Source organism: Osmia bicornis, unplaced genomic scaffold (assembly GCF_907164935.1).
Source record: "Osmia bicornis bicornis unplaced genomic scaffold, iOsmBic2.1, whole genome shotgun sequence".
Classification (NCBI taxonomy): domain Eukaryota; kingdom Metazoa; phylum Arthropoda; class Insecta; order Hymenoptera; family Megachilidae; genus Osmia; species Osmia bicornis.
This window is the reverse complement of record NW_025791318.1, coordinates 211,845-233,763: the sequence shown is the minus strand read 5'-3', so window position 1 is coordinate 233,763 and position 21,919 is coordinate 211,845. Positions and strand designations below refer to the sequence as shown.

At 41.3% G+C, this 21,919-nt stretch overlaps 2 protein-coding genes and 2 long non-coding RNA genes across 4 annotated transcripts; 2 read left to right on the top strand and 2 right to left on the bottom strand.

Annotated features, from left to right (window-relative positions):
* Positions 1-2,096: 2,096 nt before the first annotated feature.
* LOC123988991 lies at positions 2,097-3,743 on the bottom strand. Its single transcript, XM_046289720.1, has one exon. It carries the CDS (start codon positions 3,741-3,743, stop codon positions 2,097-2,099), a length of 1,647 nt encoding a protein of 548 aa, XP_046145676.1.
* A 4,518-nt stretch (positions 3,744-8,261) lies between these two features.
* On the top strand, positions 8,262-8,845 carry LOC114882408. The gene is made up of 2 exons (XR_003790413.2): positions 8,262-8,611; positions 8,692-8,845. It is a non-coding gene; the product is annotated as an uncharacterized LOC114882408 (long non-coding RNA).
* Positions 8,846-9,745: 900 nt separating this feature from the next.
* On the top strand, positions 9,746-10,359 carry LOC123989016. Its single transcript, XR_006830398.1, has 2 exons — positions 9,746-9,945; positions 10,023-10,359. It is a non-coding gene; the product is annotated as an uncharacterized LOC123989016 (long non-coding RNA).
* Positions 10,360-16,708: 6,349 nt separating this feature from the next.
* Positions 16,709-19,120, bottom strand: LOC123988990. The gene is made up of 3 exons (XM_046289719.1): positions 18,255-19,120; positions 16,930-18,187; positions 16,709-16,798 (listed from the first exon to the last, which is right to left on the bottom strand). Exons 1-3 carry the CDS (start codon positions 19,118-19,120, stop codon positions 16,709-16,711), a joined length of 2,214 nt encoding a protein of 737 aa, XP_046145675.1.
* Positions 19,121-21,919: the final 2,799 nt, after the last annotated feature.

Genomic DNA, 21,919 nt, shown 5'->3' with positions numbered 1-21,919 from the left:
TGATAACGATACCTATGTCATCTGCGTAACCAATAAGGTAAACATCTCTACGCAGACGAATTCTTAGGAGGCCGTCATAAACAATATTCCATAATATCGGACCGATTACGGATCCTTGGGGGACACCTCCAAACACTTGAAACCGAACTTCACCCTCTTTGGAATTAAAGACGATCCATCTGTCCGTCAGATAGTTCCGGATCAGATCAACCATCTCGCTGGAGAACCCTTTTTCCTTAATGCATCTGATAACGCTGTCCCACCTAATTGTGTTGAAGGCGTTCTTCACGTCCAGCATTACCAGTAGGCAATGTCTCCCTTCCTTACGTGCCATCTCCCAGTAGTCTTTCAATTTGTCCATGGCATCTAAGGTGGACCGCCCCTTCCTGAACCCATACTGGTTCTCTGCCAGATCATTAGTTTCCAATTCCCCCAGAATTTTACCCTTCACCACCTGTTCGAATAGTTTCGCGAGGCACGGGATGATGGACAGAGGTCTATACGCTTTTTCTTTCGTGTTAGTGGTTTTCCCTTTGGGCAGAAGGACCAAACGACCCGTCTTCCACGGGGCAGGCCAGTAGCCTCTACTATAACACGTAGAGTAGATGTGTGCAAGCCACTGAGTCGCTCCCATGCTGAATTTCTTCGCAATGGCCGACGACATCTTATCAGGGCCAGGGGCCTTCTTGCCTGGCATTTTCCTTGCCAGTATACCGACTTCTTCCGCCGTAATCACGTTGCCCCCTTTGTTACAGGGGGGTACAGGCATATTCCCAGCTTCTTTGGTGTCCATATCTTCAGCACTTGTTCCAGATGTCCCAAGCGAGTTACCAAGTAAGTGCGTCTCGTTCCAGTCCCTCTTTACTCCATCTTCCGAGTCGTCATTTTTGTCTGCAGGTGTTCCGGTCCCCATCGGGGTCGTTATGAAGAGCTTCTTGACTACTTTTCCAACTTCGTCCGGGTTCATAATATCAGGTTTGGCTATGTTACCCCTGATCCTCCTCATAACCAATTTATATGGTCTGCCCCACACATCCCTGTCGACTTCCTTTAAAAGGTCAAGCCAGTTTGCCCTTTTGGCCCTCTGGATTTCTCGGTTCAGAACCTTCTTCGCATTCTTATATGCTTCATGGGTCCTTTCCGTTTCCTCTACGTTGCCTTTAGCCCTGGCTCTCGCGTACAACCTCCGTAATTTATTGGCTTTCGTCCTTTTCGCGGCTATGTCATTTGTCCACCAATAAACCGGGTTACGATCTTCCTTGTATGTCCTTCTGTATTTCGTAAATTTATTTATAAGTCTTTGTATGTCCTCAATGAAATCATCGACCTCGTGAGTAGTATATGTCCTGTTCCTCCTACTAAAGTTTTCATCGCCGTATTTCAGGAGCAGCGCTTCTAGGAGCTTTTTTTCTTCTATCTTTCCTTTGCCAATATCAAAAGGGTCCGAGTTCGTCCTTCCATTTTTGTGGCCAGGACCTACTGTGTGTAATAAGTATTTGTGATCCGATGCCGTAAACTCGTCCAGTACCCTCGACATCGTGTGCAATTCCAGGGCCGCCTTACTGCAGAGTATAATATCGACGACCGATCCCCCTCCTCTCTCGCACGTGGCCCCCCCCTCTGAAGTGATTGGGCACAGCCCAAGGCCTGCACACCACTGGTTTAAGATCCTTCCCCTGCCACACCACTTTTTCGATCCCCACAGGGGAGACTTGGCGTTAAAATCGCCTAGCACCATGATTTTTGGTTGGCAATCCCTTAAACCTCTTAGGAAAATTTCCAGTGTCGACAGCTGGACTTCGAAGTCCTGTAAACTCTCGTTTGGAGACGCATAGACACTCACTATATACATATCGTTGTAGTTAATCCCTACATATCCCTTGTCGCAGCATACAACCGCTATCTTTTTGCTCTTCGCCATTCCTGTGCTTGTGACGGATATCGCTGCCCTACCCGTAGTGTCTGTATACCAATTATCTGGAGTGGCATACGGTTCTGCCACTACTACCAGGTCTGCCTCTTTATCACTCACACTCGCACACAGGAGGTCGTGTGCGAGCCTGCAGTGATTTAGGTTCACCTGTAAAATATTTATACTATCCTTGCCTTTTGTTTCTAAGCGCCTCTTTGTATTTCGGGCACCTTACTGAGGCGGCAACATGTCCCGTCTGCTCAGCTGGGAGTCCATCTGCCACGCATAGTCTACACCTGGGTTCTTTTACACATTCTCTCATGTGGTGCCCTGCATCCCCGCACTTCCTACACAGTCCCCCTGTATCTCCTATGATCTTGCAGTTATTTGCAATATGTCCCATACCGTGGCACTTGTAGCAACGCGTTAAACGTGGGATTTCCCTTGCAGTTACCATAGTCCAACCTATCCTAATCTTGTTTCCTCTTAGTAGTCGGTTCATGTCCACTGCTGGGCCTTCGATGACCGCCACTTTATTCTGCCTCGGGTCTGTCCTGAGAATCTTAATCCTGACCCCCTTCGCCTCGTGTCCAATTTCTCCCTTAATAGCTTCCATAACCTCCTCCTTTTCTACTGTTGGATCTATCCCTCTTATCTCTATGTCGACCATGGTCTGCAGTTTAGCCACCTCAACATCTGAACCCAGTCTGCCGTCCAGGTTTCTCCTCAGATTCTCTAAATCCGCACCAGGGGCGAATTCAATAAGCAGATTCCCGGCTCTTGTCTGCTTTACCGCCCTGATGCCCTCTGGTGTTTTGCCCGCGGCTCCTTTCACCTTTTTGAGAATCTCCGCAAAGGTCTTATCCTTGCCGAAACGTACTGCAATTGCCTGTGGTTTGATGTTAATTCTGGGGGTGTTCCTTCCCCCCGCTCTACCACTCGCCGGCCTACCGCCTTCGTTCTTGTTCTTGTTTGGGGTCGCGCTACTCCTGTTACTCCCCACTTCCTCTTCCTTCGTTCGTCTTCTCCTTCCGGCTACGATCCATTCCTGTTCCCCGCTCGTTACCCCTCCTCCTTGTCCGGGCATCAATGTTTCCTTCCCGTTTCCTTTCTCCATTGGTGACTCTTCCGCATTCCTAGTGAACCTCGTCCTCTTCCCACTTTTATCCGTAGGGGGCGTGATCTCCTTCCTCTTCTGCTGTCTCACAGCCGGGAGGGGAGGGAAATCACCCCCTATCTCTTCCTCTGTCTGAGTGCTAATGCTTTTTTTCTCTGTTACAGGTATCCGGTCTGTTTCCGTCATTACTGTCGTCTGTGCTCTCTTCGTCTTGCTATAGGTCATCTCGCCTTTGGTTTTTTCCGTATGCTTGGTGTGCACGTCTCTGAGGCCATCGACCGCAACCATGACCTCTTCCAGGCATTTCTTCATTGACACGTAAGTGTTTGTTATTACAGGGTCAATTTCGTCCTCCTTTTTCAGTATTAAGTTATTAAATACCATATGGTGGTCACTGATAGCCTGAAGTATCTTCTCTATAGCCCTCAGGCTAACATCCACCTTCTCCTCCAGTGTGAGGCTCTCTTTTCTTTTCTGGTTCGTAACCCCCTCTATTGCTTTGCCCTGTGTGCACTTCTGCTTAATTATATTGACCTCTTCTTCTGTCTCCTCCCCGGCCAGGTCCACGGATTCCAACCTCCCAACAGATTGTCTAGGGTCCTTACCCTTCGACGCACTTGGGGGTGTTCTGCTCAGTCTTGGCTTTCTTACAAAGATTTCATTCTCCTCATTCTCCTTATGCCATCCAAACGTTTCTTCTATAGAATTTGCCATATTCGTCCCACGAGTGTGGACGGTACGTAGGTCCGCCCAGGCAGAGCCGCCTTACCTGGGTAAGGCAGATACACCCGGGGGGTCGCCAGGTACCCCGGGGTTGGTCGCTAGCGACTGGTGCACCCACCAGCCACCCCTGGCGTTGACTCCAGGAGCACCCTCCTCACCGCGTGCCGCAGCTTGGGGCTAGGGATTTTTGAAGAGGTTGTCATCCTCGCAGGCCGGCCAGTTAAGGCAAGCCCCCCGTTCCAGCGAAACGTGACCACTGGATTACGGTATAATTGCTAGGGCACTCCGGGTTCGCTACCCGCACCAGACTGTCACGCAGACTGGCCCCTGGAGAACTCACCGACGCCGTTGCAACCTTCATTGCCTCTCAGACCTGGACCTTACCGGCATGGTAGTACCTTCCAGGATCCAAGGGCCGCAGCCCAAGGACCCCGCCGGCATCACCCCCTGTCCTCATTGAGGCTATCCCAGCGGCAGCGAGCGTCCCCCTTTCAGTCGCCTCCTACGACAGGCAGGGGATTACCGTGTCTGTATTCTGTCCCCCAGTCACAGGGGAGGTTTTTAAGGGTTTTCCTTCCCTTGGTGTTTGGTCCGCGGGAGCTATCGCTCCTACCCTCCATGCACCCCGAAAAGTGCATGGCGAGCGTTCCCCTATCCGCCACCTGGGGACGCGCCACGTCGGGGTATCACCTCCCCGCCTATCCTGGATAACCAGGTAGGTCCGTGGAACCTAACCTAACCTAACCTAACCCTAACCTAACCTAACCCTAACCTAACCCAACCCTAACCCAACCTAACCTAACCTAACCCTAACCTAACCCTAACCTAACCTAACCTAACCTAACCTTTTTTTTTTTTTTTTTTTTTTATTAAACGAGGTGGGAAAAAATGCATTTATGCAGACCGGGCAAGATGTTGTGTGCCCGGTACTGTGGGACTCCCAATTATGGTCTACCCACTAAAAAAAACCCACCTCGGTTTCTCTTTCTTGGAGCCTAGGCCTGAAGAAACTCCGCCCCCGGAACCGCTTTGATCATAGATCTGTAGCATTACTTCAGGAACGGGCGGCACAGCAAAGCTACTAATAATCTGTTTCACCCATTAGGCGGGCGTCAGCTTCAATTCACTGGTGCGTCCAAAGCACCGCCACCAACTGGTGCAGTTCACTGGTTATGTCCGTCCCGTAATACATTGTCCTTCTCATCTAGTCAGTGGTATAAAAACTAATAGATGATTGTCAATATAAAAATCACGCGAGGAGTGTCATCTTGTCAAACATATGTGTCCGTCCGGCTATTAATATAGAGTATCCGTGTCAATATCATTAAATAAAATAGTGAAAGTCCCATGCGTAAACTCGCCGACTCATTCTATGCTTCTGGTCCAATGAAATAAAATAAAATCAGAGTAAAGTAAAATAAAACGTAAAATAAATAAATAAATAGAAGTCAGTCAATTTACATAAAATAAAACATCCCACCATCCAATTTTGATTCTATCCCCTCTAAGCAGTCGATTCATATCCACCGCAGGGCCTTCGATAACCGCAACTTTATTTTGTCTGGGGTCTGTCCGAAGGATTTTGATTCTGACCCCCTTAGCTTCATGACCAATTTCGTTCTTGATGGCTTCTATAACCTCTTCTTTTTCCACGGTGGGGTCTATTCCTCGTATTTCTATATCGACCATCGTCTGCAGCTTTGCCACCTCTACGTCTGGTCCCAGCCTACCGTCTAAGTTCTTCCTGAGGCTCTCAAGATCCGCACCAGGGGAAAATTCTATAAGCAGGTTCCCGGCTCTGGTCTGCTTTACTGCCCTGATACCCTCTGGTGTCTTGCTCGCGGCTCCTTTCACTTTTTTCAGTATTTCTGCGAAGGACTTATCTTTACCGAAGCGCACAGCTATTGCCTGAGGTTTAACATTTTTCCTAGGGATGTTCCTTCCCCCCTCTCTGCCACTCGCCAACCTGGCTCCCTCCTTCTTGCTCGGGGTCTCGTTTGTTCTGTTGTCACCCACCTCCACCTCCTTTCTTCGTCTTCTTTTTCCTTTCACTAACCATTCCTGTTCCCCGTTTACTTCCCCTCTGCCCTGTCCGGGTACCAATTCTTCCTCCCTATTTGTTCCTTCCGTAGGTAGCTCGTCCGTGTTCCTGGCAAATCTCGTTCTCTTCCCACTTTTATCCGTGGGGGGCGTGATTTCTTTCCTTTTCTGCTGTCTCACAGCCGGAAGGGGAGGGAAATCATCCCCAGTCTCTTCCTCCGTTTGAGTGCTAATGCTTCTTTTTTCTTTTTCAGGTACCCGATCTATATTCGCCAGTGCTGTCGTCTGGATTCTCTTCGCACTGCGGTAGGCTCCCTCACCCTTCGACTTTTCGGTGTGCCTGGTATGTACATTTCTAAGGCCATCCACCGCAACCGCAACCTCTTCCAAGCAGTTTTTCATTGATACATAGGTGTTCGTTATTATAGGGTCAATCTCCCCCTCCTTTTTCAGGATTAGGTTGTCGAAAATCATATTATGGTCACTGATCGCCTTAAGGATCTTCTCGATAGCCCTCAGGCTGATATCCATCTTCTCTTCCAGGGTGAGGCTCTCTCTTCTTATCTGGTGAGATACCTCAACTATTGTATTACCCTTAGTGCACTTCTGCTTGGGTGCGTTGTCCTCTTCCACTGTTTCATCCCCGGTCAGACCCACAAATTCCAGCCTCCCGAGAGGTTGTCTAGAGTCCCTGCTTCTCGCACTAGGGGGTGTTCTGCTCAATCTTGGTTTCCTCACAAAGATATTGTCTTCCTCATTTACCGACTGTAGTCCCAACGTATCTTCCATAGAATTTGCCATATTCGTCCCACGAGTTGGTCGGAACGTAGGTCCGCCCAGGCAGAGCCGCCTTACCTGGGTAAGGCAGATACACCCAGGGGGTCGCCAGGTACCCCGGGGAACCTAACCTAACCTAACCCTAACCTAACCTAACCTAACCTAACCCTAACCTAAACTTTTTTTTTTTTTTTTTTTTTTTTATAAGAGAGGAAATGCATTTGCGCACGCGCGGGTTGTTCCCTCATTCACTCTATTCGGCTGGTGAGGGCCCGGGCAGTGTGGGACTCATACCCGCCCTGAGGGGGCAGCCTGGCGCCCGTTTGGTGGAGGCAAACCCAAAGAGGCAACCCCAGAAGGGGGCAACCTGGCAACCCGACCCCGAAGGGTGGGGTTTAGCCCAAGAGTAGGTCACAGCCCAGAAGGGGCGACCTTGAGCAGGTAGTCCAGAGGGGACAGTCCTGCGGCTGGATATACTACCCACTAAAACCTCTCCCCTGTGTGGGCCGCCAGTACCTATACCTATCCTTTGGGATATCAAACAGGTTACCAACGTAGCCACAACGGCGTTTTGGCAATTCAATGCATTTCGCATTATTCCGTCCTCCCGCAAAAACGCCATGTAACATGGGGCATCTGCGGATCCACGCCGTTGCACCTCCGATCTAGCGGTAAGGACATTTTAAACCTGAGAAATACACGCAGGAATTTTTCTTCAGCAACGGCCGGCACCGGGGCATCCTCCAGGATCGCGCCTTCCCGGCGTGACCGCGCCACTCTTCGCCTGCCTAGCATTGCCAGGACAGGGGTTGTACTTCAGCACGGCCAGGACAGGGACATCGTATCTCCACAGTTGACCGTGCCCCTCTTCGTCCTCCTGGTGGGTTGATATTGATGATGTGGCTTTTCCTAGATGTCATCACGCCCACCTGACCTGCCACGAGGACAGGCCGTTTTTCTTCAGCAACGATCGGCACCGGGGCATCCTCCAGGATCGCGCCTTCCCGGCGTGACCGCGCCACCTCTTCGCCTACCTAGCACTAATGCCAGGACAGGGGTTGTACTTCAGCGCGGCCAGGACAGGGACATCGTATCTCCACAGTTGGCCGTGCCCCCTCTTCGTCCGCCTGGTAGGTTGCTGATGATGTGCCTTATCCCTGAGGTCATCACGCCGACCTGCAGAGGCAGGAACATATTTTTTTTCGACAACGGTCGGCACCGGGGGGATATCCTCAAGGATCACACCATCCCGGCGTGACCGCGCCACCTCTTCGTACGCTGCAACCCTCGATGACATGTCCCATACATGCTTTACGCTCACACACAAACACTCAAATGCTTACTCACTCATGATAAGCATGCTTTGAATGTAAATGCGACAATCCATCTATCTAACTACAGTGAATGATGGATAATAACCCATGAGCCCACGGGGCCCATGAAGCCCATGATTAGCACATCCCATAAACAATAAGTAAATAACAGCTGAAAGCTAAAGGCAAACGCTAAAAGCTAAAAGCTAAAAGCTAAAAGCTAAAAACTAAAAATAAAGTAAAGTAAAGTAAAGTAACAGCTGACAGATGAATACAATAGTGAATAATAGTAAATAATAGTCAATAATAGTAAATAATAATCAATAATAATAAACGTAATAACATAATTAAACGCGATTAAGGTGATTAAATAATAAAGGAGAATTGAGGAATTAAGAAAATAAGAATAAAGAATTTAAAATAAAGAAAGAAATAAAGAAAGAAAGAATGAAATACCGTGAAGGTATAGTATAGATACAATGATTTGAATTTCAAAATAATATAACCAATATAACCATAGATAATATAACGATAAAATAGACACCTTCAAGATGTCGGGTGTCAGAATATATACAGAGATATAACCTTAACCCTAACCCCTAATGTGTCAAAACAAGGATTATCAACAGGAAGCAAGAACAGTGTAAGAAGACTCGTTAAGAATGGGAACAAGAACAAGATTACCTACTAAAAGCCTGATAGTCAACTCAGAAAAAGGAAACAAGCAAGGTAAGATAATAATTGTAACAACGCACCATAAAATAAACAGGAATAGCACAACTTAATAACATGCATATTAATTCCCACAGAAAAGCACACTGTCACCCTATTACGACAGAACTATAAAATAACAATACCAGAGAAAGACATCATGAATTAATTGAATTAAAGAATATCAAAGAAGAATCAGAATATCCAAGGATATAACAGGCGACAACCAAGGAGGCGACAGTAAAATAAAAATAAATAGTGATAAACAGTGATAACGTGGCACAAATAACTAAATATAAAATATAAGTATATTGACTATAGAATAACCGCATCAAAGCAAACCATAAATATATTAATTTAATCTACAACACTTTGTACCACCATAAATATAAAATTAAACTAAATCATAACAGTAAATTTAATTCAGTTAATTCAGAATGAATGAACAATAATGGAGTGAAAGAATGAACGAATTATCAGTGAAGTTATTAATAAAGAAAGAGAATGAAGTGAATAGGAAGCGTAAAGTATAAAGTGAAAGCCACGACCAGCATAATGTAATAATATAGGGTAAAGCAACGCAATGTAATATAATAATGTAAAACAAATGATATATAATAAATAAAGTAGAATATAAAATACAAGAAGTAGACTCAAAATATAACCGTAAAGCTTATTAACTAAATACTCTACTTCTATACCAAAGTAAATTATATGTTAAATGGTAAATGGTGGATGATAAGTGATCGTGTCAATGCAAATGTACATAGAACCAATTATTTCATGACATTTCAAAATAAGGAAATAAACAACACGTAAATAATCAAATCAAATATAAACTGTGTAATTCAGTTAAACACTATGCTACTGCATAGTGTAAGAATAAATCAAACAATCAATCAATAAGTAAAGTATTCTAAACTAATATTTAAAATGGTGAAATTAAACAGAACCCGCGCAGCATGAAAGCATTTGAATGGACAAAACCACTCATCATCACAGAAGAATGGCAAAATTAATTAAGATAAATCAAATCAAATCACCAACCTCAACTGGTCAGAATAAATAAATGAATGAATAACGAATAATGAATAAATGAATGAATGAATGAATGAATAAGTCAAGGAAAAGAGAAACAACAGAATTCTAGCAAGTACGAGTAAGGTAAAGTAAAATAAACCATTGAAAAGTAAAATTCAGAGATGAGATAACAAAGACAAATGACAATTATTTTCAGCAAACCCTAATGCGCCAAAGCCACGGTGTCAAAACTAGCATGCAAGGACTAAAAGGAACGACATTAAATAAGAGAACTGGATTGCAACTGAAAAGGAAAAGAAAAGAAAGGAAAGGTAAGGTAATGCAACATACTATAAAACAACAAAAAATTACCCATACTGATAACATGACTATTAAATTTAAATTACAGAAACAGCCCACCATCATGGAGAGCAACATTGAGAGCAACATTATGACCAGAGAGAGACGTCATGAATAAGCTGGATTAAAGAAAATCAAAGGAACATCAAAGCATTAATGAATATCAAGGATGCACAGGGAAATCAAGAACAAATCAAGAAGCGATAATGAAACAAAATGTATGACAGTGATAACGCGACCTAATAAATTAGAGTAATAATAAATATATTAAATACAATATAAAATAAAGAATAACCATGGAAGCAAATCATAAATATATTAATACTAATACAATCTACAGAACTTTGTACCATCGTGTGTTAAAATAAACTAAATCATAACAGTTACTTTAGTTCAATTTTATTCAGGACGAATGAACAGTGACAGAGCGAAGGTAGTAATCAACATAGTATGATAATGTAATAATGTAATGTTCCGCAATATAACGTAGTGTCACGTAATATGAAATATGATGTAAAACAGAAGGTATTGTACTAAAGTAAAATACAAAATACAAATACAAGAAGTGTGTTTAATAAAATAATATAGCACAATCGTACAGATTATTAGCTACAATATTCCATCTCTTAACCAGAATAGCCTACAAGTTAAATCATAAATTATAAACCACAAATTATAAATTATAAATCATAAACCGTAAATAATTGTGGACACCGCTTGTCAGCACAAAGGAAAGAAATTAGAGTAAAATAAATTAAACCCTTTGACTATTAATCAGATAAACAATGAGCAAAGAGCGAATGAATGACTGAATAAATAAATAGTAATGAGTAAATAATAAGTGAATAACGAAAGATTGAATGTATGACTGCAACCACAATTATAGAAATTAGGAAACTGGGAAATTGAGAAACCGAGAAATTGAGTAAATAAAGAAATAAGAAAAAGAGAAGAGGAAATGAAAATGGGAAAGTGTAAACTGCAGGCCGTAAAGTGTAATGTGCAAGCAAAATAACCAGCACAATACACTGTGATATAAAAGAAAAAGAAAATAAATTAAAGAATGAGATACCGTGAAGGTATAGTATAGATACAGTGAAATGAATTTCAAAATAATATAACCATAGATAATATAAACCATAGAATAGACACCTTCAAAGATGTCGGGTGACAGAATATACAGAGATATAACCTTAACCCTAACCCCTAATGTGTCAAAACAAGGATTGTCAACAGGAAGCAAGAAGAGTGTAAGAAGACTCGTTAAGAATGGGAACAAGAACAAGATTACCTACTAAAAAGCCTGATAGTCAACTCAGAAAAAGGAAACAAGCAAGGTAAGATAATAATTGTAACAACGCACCATAAAATAAACAGGAATAGCACAACTTAATGACATGCACATTAATTCCCACAGAAAAGCACACTGTCACCCTGTTATGACAGAACTATAAATACCAATACCAGAGAGAGACATCATGAATTAATTGAATTAAAGAATATCAAAGAAGAATCAGAATATCCAAGGATATAACAGGTGACAACCAAGGAGGCGACAATAAAATGAAATAAATAGTGATAAACAGTGATAACGCGGCACAAATAATTAAATATAAAATATAAGTATATTGAATATGGAATAACCACATCAAAGCAAACCATAAATATATTAATTTAATCTACAACACTTTGTACCACCATAAATATAAAATTAAACTAAATCATAACAGTAACTTTGATTCAATTAATTCAGAATGAATGAACAATGACGGAATGAAAGAATGGACGAATTATCAGTGAAGTTATTAATAAAGAAATTAAAGAGGATGAAGTGAATAGGAAGCGTAAAGTATAAAGTGAAAGCCACGACCAGCATAATGTAATAATATAGGGTAAAGCAACGCACTGTAATATAATGCAATGTAATGTAATAATGTAAAACAAATGATATATAATAAAATAAAGTAGAATATAAAATACAAGAAGTGGACTCAAAATATAACCGTAAAGCTTATTAACTAAATACTCTATTTCTTTACCAAAGTAAATTATATGTTAAATGGTAAATGGTGGATGATAGGTGATCGTGTCAATGCAAATGTACATAGAACCAATTATTTCATGACATTTCAAAATAAGGAAATAAACAACATGTAAATAAATCAAATCAAATGTAAACTGTGTAATTCAGTTAAACACTATGCTACTGCATAGTGTAAGAATAAATCAATCAATCAATCAATAAGTAAAGTATTTTAAACTAATATTTAAAGTGGTGAAATTAAACAGAACCCGCGCAGCATGAAAGCATTTGAATAGACAAAACCACTCATCATCACAGAAGAATAGCAAAATTAATTAAGATAAATCAAATCAAATCACCAACCTCAACTGATCAGAATAAATAATGAATGAATAACGAATAATGAATAAGTGAATGAATGAATGAATGAATAAATCAAGGAAGAGAGAAACAGCAGAATACCAGCAAGTACGAGTAAGGTAAAGTAAAATAAACCATTGAAAAGTAAAATTCAGAGATGAGATAACAAAGACAAATGACAATTATTTTCAGCAAACCCTAATGTGCCAGAGCCACGGTGTCAAAACTAGCATGCAAGGACTAGTTAAAAGGAACGACATTGAATAAGAGAACTGAATTGCAACTGAAAAGGAAAAGAAATGAAAGGACACAAGGTAAGGTAATGCAACATACTATAAAACAACAGAAATTACCCATACTGGTGACATGACTATTAAATTTAAATTACAGAAACAGCCCACCATCATGGAAGAGCAACATTATGACCAGAGAGAGACGTCATGAATAAATTGAATTAACTAATATCAAAAGAACATCAAAACGTCAACGAATATCAAGGATGCACAGGAAAATCAAGAACCAAATCAAGAGGCGATAATGAAATAAAATAAATATCAATAACAGCGATAACGTGTCATAATAAACTAGAATATATAAATATAAATATACTAAAAGAATAACCGTATGGAAACAAATCATAAATATATTAATACAATCTACAGAACTTTGTACAATCATGAGTTAAATAAACTAAATCATAATAATTACTTTAATCATAATAATTACTTTAATTCAATTCAATTCAGTTCAGAATGAATGACAGTGATAGAATGAAAGAATGAACAACTGAACAATAAAGTAATCAATTAAAGATACTAATGAACGAGTTAAATAAGGTAAATAGTTATAAGTCATAAAGTATAAAGTGAAGGTAGTAACCAACATAATGTAAATAGCGTAAATACTGTAATGTCACGTAATATAATGTAAAACATAATGAATTATACTAAAATAGAATACAAAATAAAATACAAGAAGTGAATAAAATATAATACAACCGTATAGATTATTAGCTACAATACTTTATTTCTTTCCCAAAATAGCCCATAAGTTAAATTATAAATTATAAATGGCAAACGATAAACGATGAATGATTATGTCAATGCAAATGCAAATAGAACTTACTGTTAAATGTTGTATCAAAATAAAATAACTGAAACGACAATAATCAAATCAAATATAAAGTACGCAGTTCAATAAACACTGCACCAGTATATAGACTGAATAAATAATTAAATAAATGAGTAAATAAATAAGGATACTTAAATAACAAGGTTATAATAAAACCATGCACAATCAAAGCATTTGAATTGACAAAACCACCCATCATCACAGAGAGAGCAAAACCAAAGTAAAACCAAAGTAAAATAAAAGTAAAATAAATGTAAAATAAATCATATTCATTAACTTTAATTGATCAGAATGAATGAGTGAATGAATAATGAATGAATGAATATATGGAACCATTAAGAAAGTAAGATTAAGAAAGCTAAAGGTTAAGGAAAATAAAGAAGGTAAGGCGTGAGTGAAAACAAGAAGCAGGAATGTATCAGAACGAATGAACAATGATAGAATGGAAGAATGAACGACTGAACAGTGAAGTAATCAATTAAAGATATCAAAGAAGAATGAGGTAAATTATAGAGTAAATAATAAGGCATAAAATATAAAGTGAAGACCGTAACCAATATAATGTAAATAATGTAATGAATGTAAAGTAATGTAATGTAATATACTGTAAAACAAATGAAATATACTAAATAGAATACAAAATACAAGAAATGAATTCAATAAAATATAACCGTAAAGATTATTAACTACAACACTCTATTTCCTCAGCAAGATAGATTATAAGTTAAATTATAAATATAGACTGGAATACATAAATATATAAGTAAATAAATAATAAGGATACTTAAATTATAAGATTATAACAAACCGCGCACAATCAATCAACACATTTGGATGGACAAAACAACCCGTCATCATAAAGAAAGCAAAACTAAGATAGAATAAATAAAATAAATAAAATAAATCATATTCACTAACTAACTTTACCCTAACCTAACCTAACCTAACCTAACCTAACCTAACCTAACCCAACCTAACCTAACCTAACCTAACCTAACCCAACCTAAACCTAACCTAACCCTAACCTGACCTAACCTAACCTAACCCTGACCTTTTTTTTTTTTTTTTTTTTTTCGAGGGGGAAAAATGCCTTACGCACGCCGAGCCGATGGTCGCTCGGGAGTGTGGGACTGCTATACTAGTAGCCTACCCACTAAAAAACCCACCTCGATTTCACCATCTTGGTGCCGGTCGCAAAACCAACGCCCCCGGAACCGCTCATCAAGCATTACTTCGGGGGCGGGAGGACATAATATCGGCTGTTTCCAAAACTTCCTGTCAAAACTTAACCGGGAATACAAAGGCTATTAGTCTATTTGTACTCTTTCTCCTTTCGTCTTATAATAAAATGTCGGAGTGTATATACTCACTTTTGTCATTTATTTAAAATACTAAAAGTTGTACATTCAAATGTGTCGGGAAAAAAGTCATTCTATAAAATATGGTTAGTCAAATCCTTGTAAAACTTAAAACAAACCCGATATACAGGGTGTCATCCTTTAAAACACGCTATAGTCAAATGAAAGTTCTATACCAGTTTTGTGCGAGAGCAGAGGAACAACCCTTGGTCCACACTAATCCATTGACCTATGTTACTGGTCTATTCAAAGGGAGGACACAATAGAGTGAGTACCCATCCATCATTGTATTTAATTTCTCATGTTATTGCAGTATTTACTTTTTCTGTTCTCTTCCTAATTCTCGCGAGCTCTTCTTTTTCCTTTAACGTTCCCTTTATGTATGCCAATACTACATTCCTCGTCTCCCCCTTCTTTATCAGTTCTATCAGGTTTTTTTTACAGAAATCGACCTGAAGTACCCTATTCAGCTGCAGTCTTGCTTCCGCCCACCTGTCGCACTCAAAAAGAAAATGTTCCGGGTCGTCGATGCATCCTGGACAGTACCAACAATCTGCACAATCCTGTAACTTTCTGTTCTCCAGGAATTTACAGAAACACCCGTGCCCCGTCAGAACCTGAGTCAAATGGAAATCCAGGATATCAGGTCCCCAGGTAAGCCAATCTTTAATTTTTGGGATCAGTTCATAAGTCCATCTACCGTTGCATGAACCCTCCCACCTTTCCTGCCATATATCTAGCGTATCGGCACGTGCCTCTTCCTTGTGGCTTCTTGAAGCCCCCTCATTTTCGTTTGGTAAGCTTTTCCTTTTATTGAAGAGATTTTCCCTTTCTCTTACCACGAGGTCCAGAGGTATCTGCCCAGTTATCACGCATAAGGCATCATGCGATACCGTCCTATATGCCCTGGCCACCCGTATTAGTGCTGTCCGTTGAGTACCGTTTAAAATACCAACGTTACCCTTGTTATCCATCCCAGGTGCCCATATCGGGGCTGCATACAGAATCACAGATTCAATCACCCTGTAGTATAGCTTACGGGCCAAATTTCCTGCACCACGTGTGTTTGGCATAAGCAACATCAGTCTGTAGGCATATCTTAATGCCTTGTCGCACACTGTGATGATGTGTTTCTTGAACGTTCTGTTCATCTCCAGTGTGACCCCTAGGTACCGGACATCCCTAGTCGTCGTAATCTCCACTTGTCCACATTTTAGTTTCAGACCTCCGGATACTTTCCTACCTGACATAAGTATGGCCTCCGTCTTGTGGTGGGCAAGACTAAGCCCCTCCTTTTCGTACCAGGCCGCCATGTCTCTTATCGTGAGTTCCGCGGTCTTCTTCATGTTACCTAGGTCGTGATCAATAACTATGATCCCAATATCATCGGCATATCCGACCAAATGGACGTCCCTTCTAGTGCTGAGTCTGAGCAGTCCGTCATACACCAAGTTCCAAAGGAGAGGGCCAATCACGGATCCCTGCGGCACCCCACCAAACACCTGGTATCGTCTTTCCACCTCTTTACCTCTGTATATTATCCAGCGGTCCTGTAGGTAACTCCTCACTATATTGATGAGCTCTACCGGGAAGCCTCTTTCCTTCATATTGCGATTTATACTGTCCCACCTAACAGTATTGAACGCATTCTTAACGTCCAGTAAAAGTAAGAGGCAGTGGCGCCCAAATTTTCTCGCCTTCTGATAGTGTTCCATAACCACCCTCATAGCGTCTAGGGTAGATTTCCCCTTGCGGAAACCAAACTGGTTTGGTGCAAAATCATTTCCCTTCAGTGCCAGGATCAGCTTTCCTTTAACCGCGTGCTCAAAAATCTTGGCAACACACGAGATAATAGTCAGTGGCCTATAGGCTCTTTCGGACGTGGGGGTCTTGGTTCCCTTGGGCAGAAGCACCAGTCTCCCGGTCTTCCACGCCGTTGGCCAATATCCTCTCCTGTAACAGATGTTAAAAATATAAGCCAACCACCTTGAAGCTTTCAGCCCTAACTTTTTTGCAACCGCTGACGTAATCCCATCTGGTCCGGGTGCCTTTTTAGTGGACAGTTTCAACGCTATTTTGCTCACTTCTTCTTGCGTGATTTCGGTATGATACTGTGAGTGACCCCCTCCATCCTGGCTCCCCTCTTGTACATCCGCTGTCCTATTGCCATCCGTTTCACCTCCGAGATCCTCCAGGTCCGGTTCTAATATGAACAGCTTGGCTACTATGTTGTCCACCTCATCCGGGGATAGTACCTCTGGTGTAGTATCCTTATTTTTAATCGTCCTCATTACAACTTTATACGGTCTACCCCATATATCCCTGTCGATCTCCTGTAGTAGTTTTGCCCAATTCTCCCTTTTGGCATTCCTTATTTCCCTATTTAGGTCTTGCTTACATTTCTTATATGCCAACGATGCTCTCTGAATAGCCTCCAGGTCCGTACCAGCCTTATCTCTGGTAAGCCTTCGTCTTGCTGTTTGTGCAAGCTTCCTTTTCGACGCTATCTCCTCATTCCACCAGGGGACTGGTATTCGTTTACCATGCGCGGAACCGTTATACCTTGTGTGCCGCTTAACCAACCTTTCAAGATCCTCAAGGAACCTATCTACTTCAACGGTGGAATGTGTTCGAGGGCGTGCTTCGAACTTATCGTCGCCATACTTATTAACGAAAGCCTCCACAAAACCTTCTTCGTCTAACTTGCCTTTCTTAATATCAAAGGGTGAGGCTCTTACATCCTGCGCTATGGTCAGGTTAAATGTATGAAGCAGATACCTATGGTCTGATGCCGTGAAATCCTCCACCACCATCGATTCCGTAAGACTATATAATGCCTTTCTGTTACAGGTCATTATATCGATCTTGGTGCCTCTTCCCCGGTCGCACGTGGCCCCTCCTTTCGTGATTGTGGTAAGGAGATCTGCCGAGTTACAGAACTGGAGCAGTACTCTCCCCCGGTTACACCATTTGTCTGCACCCCAGAGTGGGGATTTCGCATTGAAGTCCCCCATAATAATTATCTCATCTTGCCTAGCAGCCAAAGATCGTACCTCCATTGCCAGTGAGGCCAGCAAAGCTTCGAATCCTTGCATTGTATCATTAGGGGACGCGTACACACTGGTTATATAAAAACTATTATATTTAATTACCACGAAACCATCCCCACTTTTAATTAGTGACACATTTCTGCCCACATCCAACCCTTTACTGGTTATACATATCGCTGCTCTGCCTGTATTGTCCACAAACCAGTTTTCCATCACCCTATACGGTTCCGACACTATAATAATATCAACCTCATACTTATTTGCTGAGGTCATCAGTAGATCATGTGCTGCCCTGCAATGATTCAAGTTGATCTGCAGAATTTTAATCTTGCCTTTTAATCCTTAGAGCCTCCTTATACCTTCTGCATCTCACCGAGGCAGCCACGTGTTTAACCTCCTCTTCCGGTAGTTTGTCTTTAAGACATAACCTACACCTTGGCTCCTTATCGCATCCCCTCATATCATGGTCTTCGCTACCGCACTTCCTGCAGTAACTTTTCCCCTCCTTACAATTCTTACAATTGCTTGCCACGTGCCCGAACTCATGGCACCTGTAGCACCTCAGTAGACGTGGGATTTCCTTAACCGGGACTGTTGTCCAGCCTATTCTGATTCTGGCTTTCTTAGTGAGCTTCCCCATTTCCACAGCAGGGCCCTCTATAATGGCAATTTTATTTTGCCGCGGATCCGTCCTGAACACCTTGATCTTAACATCGTTTGCATCATATCCCAGTTCCCTCTTTATTGCCTCCATTACTTCTGTTTTGTCCGCCGAGGGATCTATTCCTTTTAGTTCAATATCCGCTCTCTGTTGTAGGCTCGCCACCTCGACGTTCATGCCTAGTTTACCATCTATCACTTTCTTAAAGTTATCCAGGTCCGCTCCCTGTGCAAACTCTATCAATAGGTTCCCGGCACGCGTCTGCTTTACCGTTTTGACCCCCTCGGGAGCGGGGCCCGCCGCCCCCTTTACCTTCTTGAGGATATCCGCAAACGAAGTTTCTTTCCCGAAGCGGACCGCGATTGCCTGCGGTCTGATCGGCCTTTTCCTCGGCGTATCCCTTATAGCCTTCCTCTCTTTGGGGGTCCTTGCCTCCTCCTGCCTCCGTGTCCCCTCCAACCTATTTCGTCCCGTCTCTATTGCGGTTTCTCGTTTCCTCCGTTGGACCGTCTCCCACTCCGAATCCGAGGTTTCCTCCATCATCATTTCTTTCGCAGTACCCATATCCTGGTTTCCTCCCCCAGGCTTACCCGTGTTAAAGACATATTTCGATTTCTTTCCTACATTCTCATTCGGGGGGGTAACCTAACCCTGACCTAACCTAACCCTAACCTAACCCTAACCTAACCCTAACCTAACCTAACCTAACCCTAACCCTTTTTTTTTGCGGGGAGGGGGAAAATGCATTTAGGCACACCAGGAGGAGGTGTGAACCCCCCTGGTAGTGTGGGACTCTCGGTCTATACCGCCTACCCACTAAAAACCCCCTCCCCGACTTTCCTGTTTCATTTTGAGACAGGATGAAGCCGGGACCGCCTTTCGGCACTACTTCAGCCCATCCCTATTGTCTCTCACCATTGTAACTTTACGGTGTCCCTTTTCTTCACCTAATTGTTTCTCCCTTTTCTGTTCTTCTTTCTGTCCTTAGTTATTGTTATTGTTATTGTTATTGTTTTCAGTATTATTATTTTATTTTATTACACTAGCTATTGTTTGCTTTATGCTATATCTTGTTTCCTTATCCGTTTCACTTGCTTGTTTTATTATTGCACATGTCCATCTAGTATTTATTACTATATTACACTAGCTATTGTTTGCTTTATGTTATATCTTGTTTCCTTATCCGTTTCACTTGCTTGTTTTATTATTGCACATGTCCATCTAGTATTTTATCCTTTTGGTTCTCTTGCTTCAGACCCATTCATTTTATACACATGCCTATCTATATACCGTGTATTCTATGCTTAGTAAAGTGTCATGGCGTATAGCCTTCCTACTTTATATTATATCTGTCAACCAGTTTTATTTCTTCTTCATTCCAAGTTTATCTACCCGGGGTTTTCTAATTTTGTATTACCTAGATCTCATAACAATCTTTGGGATCAATACAACCTAATATTATACTACCTCAGTCACCTTAATATGTATATTAATTATTTTACTCTTTTCAGGTTAATCATCATGGTTTGTTTGATTTTTTGGTCGTATCCCATCCTAGAAGCAGACTATAGCTATTTTTCCCGCATTAAGGTAAACCTACTTAGTTCTCTGTCTAAAGATTTATCCCTTTTATTGTTAGTTTCTCTTTACTATAATCTCTGTACTTCCTTCAGTCTTTGTAAACTGTAGGTACGTATTGCATTCTTTGTTGTTCTGTGTTAGTTTCATATCTAATTGTAGTGATGGTTTAACCTTACTAATTACTCTATTTTTTCAGCTCATAACCCTTCGCCGTGGGCCGACCTGCCTCCTATATCAATTGTCTACGCCGTGCCTTAGGATACCCCATCCGGTTTTGCTCCCCAAGGTAAGCGTCTATACTTCCATATTGTGTTTATTCCATGAGTTAATTACCTTTCAATTATTTCTGTCTCCCTATATCCTTCACACTTCAGACCGCCAGGCGTTCCTTTTTTATTAGTACGCCTGCATCCTTTATTGGTTTATGCTGCATTGCACGTTGTCATATATATCTATTGTCCACTAATTAAAAAGCCCTCTGTTCTATCTCATTTATATTAGTACATATAGTTCAATAATAATACTGATAATAAATAAGTAAATAGATAAATACATAAATAGTTAAATAAATAAAACATACAAATACATACACAACTAAATTAAATAGAACAAGACGGTCCACATGGATAAAAATGACTAGATATAGTAGTATATTAAGTAATATATAGGTAAAATATAGGTAAATGACTAGATATATATCACAATTTCGCAGTTCACTTATTTGGTTTATACATAGAATAAATTCCAGAAAATCGTCGCGACTGGTGGGTCAGTCGTCTCGATTTTTCCATATTTTGTCGGCATTTCCTTATTCATGCCTCGGATTTATAAATTTTATTGTTAATAGTCGCCTATTTATTATACTTAATAATTCATTTTTCTTTTCTTTTAGGATCGCCATCAAGAGGAATTCCCCGGTCTGTACCCATATTCATGGTAGATTTATCCCCTTCTCAGCAGGACAAACCGTACCCTCCACCCCTGGTGTCTGTCAAGCAACACTGTTTCCCTTCTGTTCCTTATTCTTTTTCTATATTACTTTCTTTGCTCGCTTACTCTTCCTATTTTTGTTTTTGTTTTCCTTTTCTTTTGTTATTTCCATTTTGTCTTGACTTCTCTTTTCTGATTTCCTCTCTGTAGTCCTTCTCCCATTTCTCTTTTGTTTTTAGGCAGTCTTCGCAGAATTTCCTAATTTGCGCGTTCGCTTTTTCCTTCTTTAGAAGTACTGTGAAAGTTTCCACATCCCATCTGTCTGGTTTTATGCTTCTCTGCAATTCTGTTCTTTCTGCCTCCCATCTGGGGCACTGGAAAAGCGTGTGTTCTACGTCGTCCATCGGATTTTCGCAGAACCAGCATTCAGGTGTTTCCTCTTTTTTAATTTTATTTAGATAGCTTCCGAAGCATCCGTGTCCAGTAAGGGCCTGAACTAGATGGTAATTTAATGTCGGGATTTTCCCCTTATTCCATTTGGTAATTTCTGGAATTATTTTATTAGTCCACCTGCCTTTCTCGATTCTTTGCCATTCTTCTTGCCACCGTTCTTTTGTAGTTTCGCGTTCCTCTTCTTTAATCCTTTTTATCATTTTATTTCTGGTTTCCACAGTTTTAGGTTCTATTTTTTCTTCTTCTTCTAGTTTCCTCATTCTATGGAAAATTCTCTCATTTTCCATGGCTACCATATCCCATGGTATCTGTCCTGTAATCACACACAGTACCTCCGTGGAGACTGTTTTGTATGCCTTGCATAGTCGGTTTAGGGGTAGTCTTTGCGTGCCCCTCAGT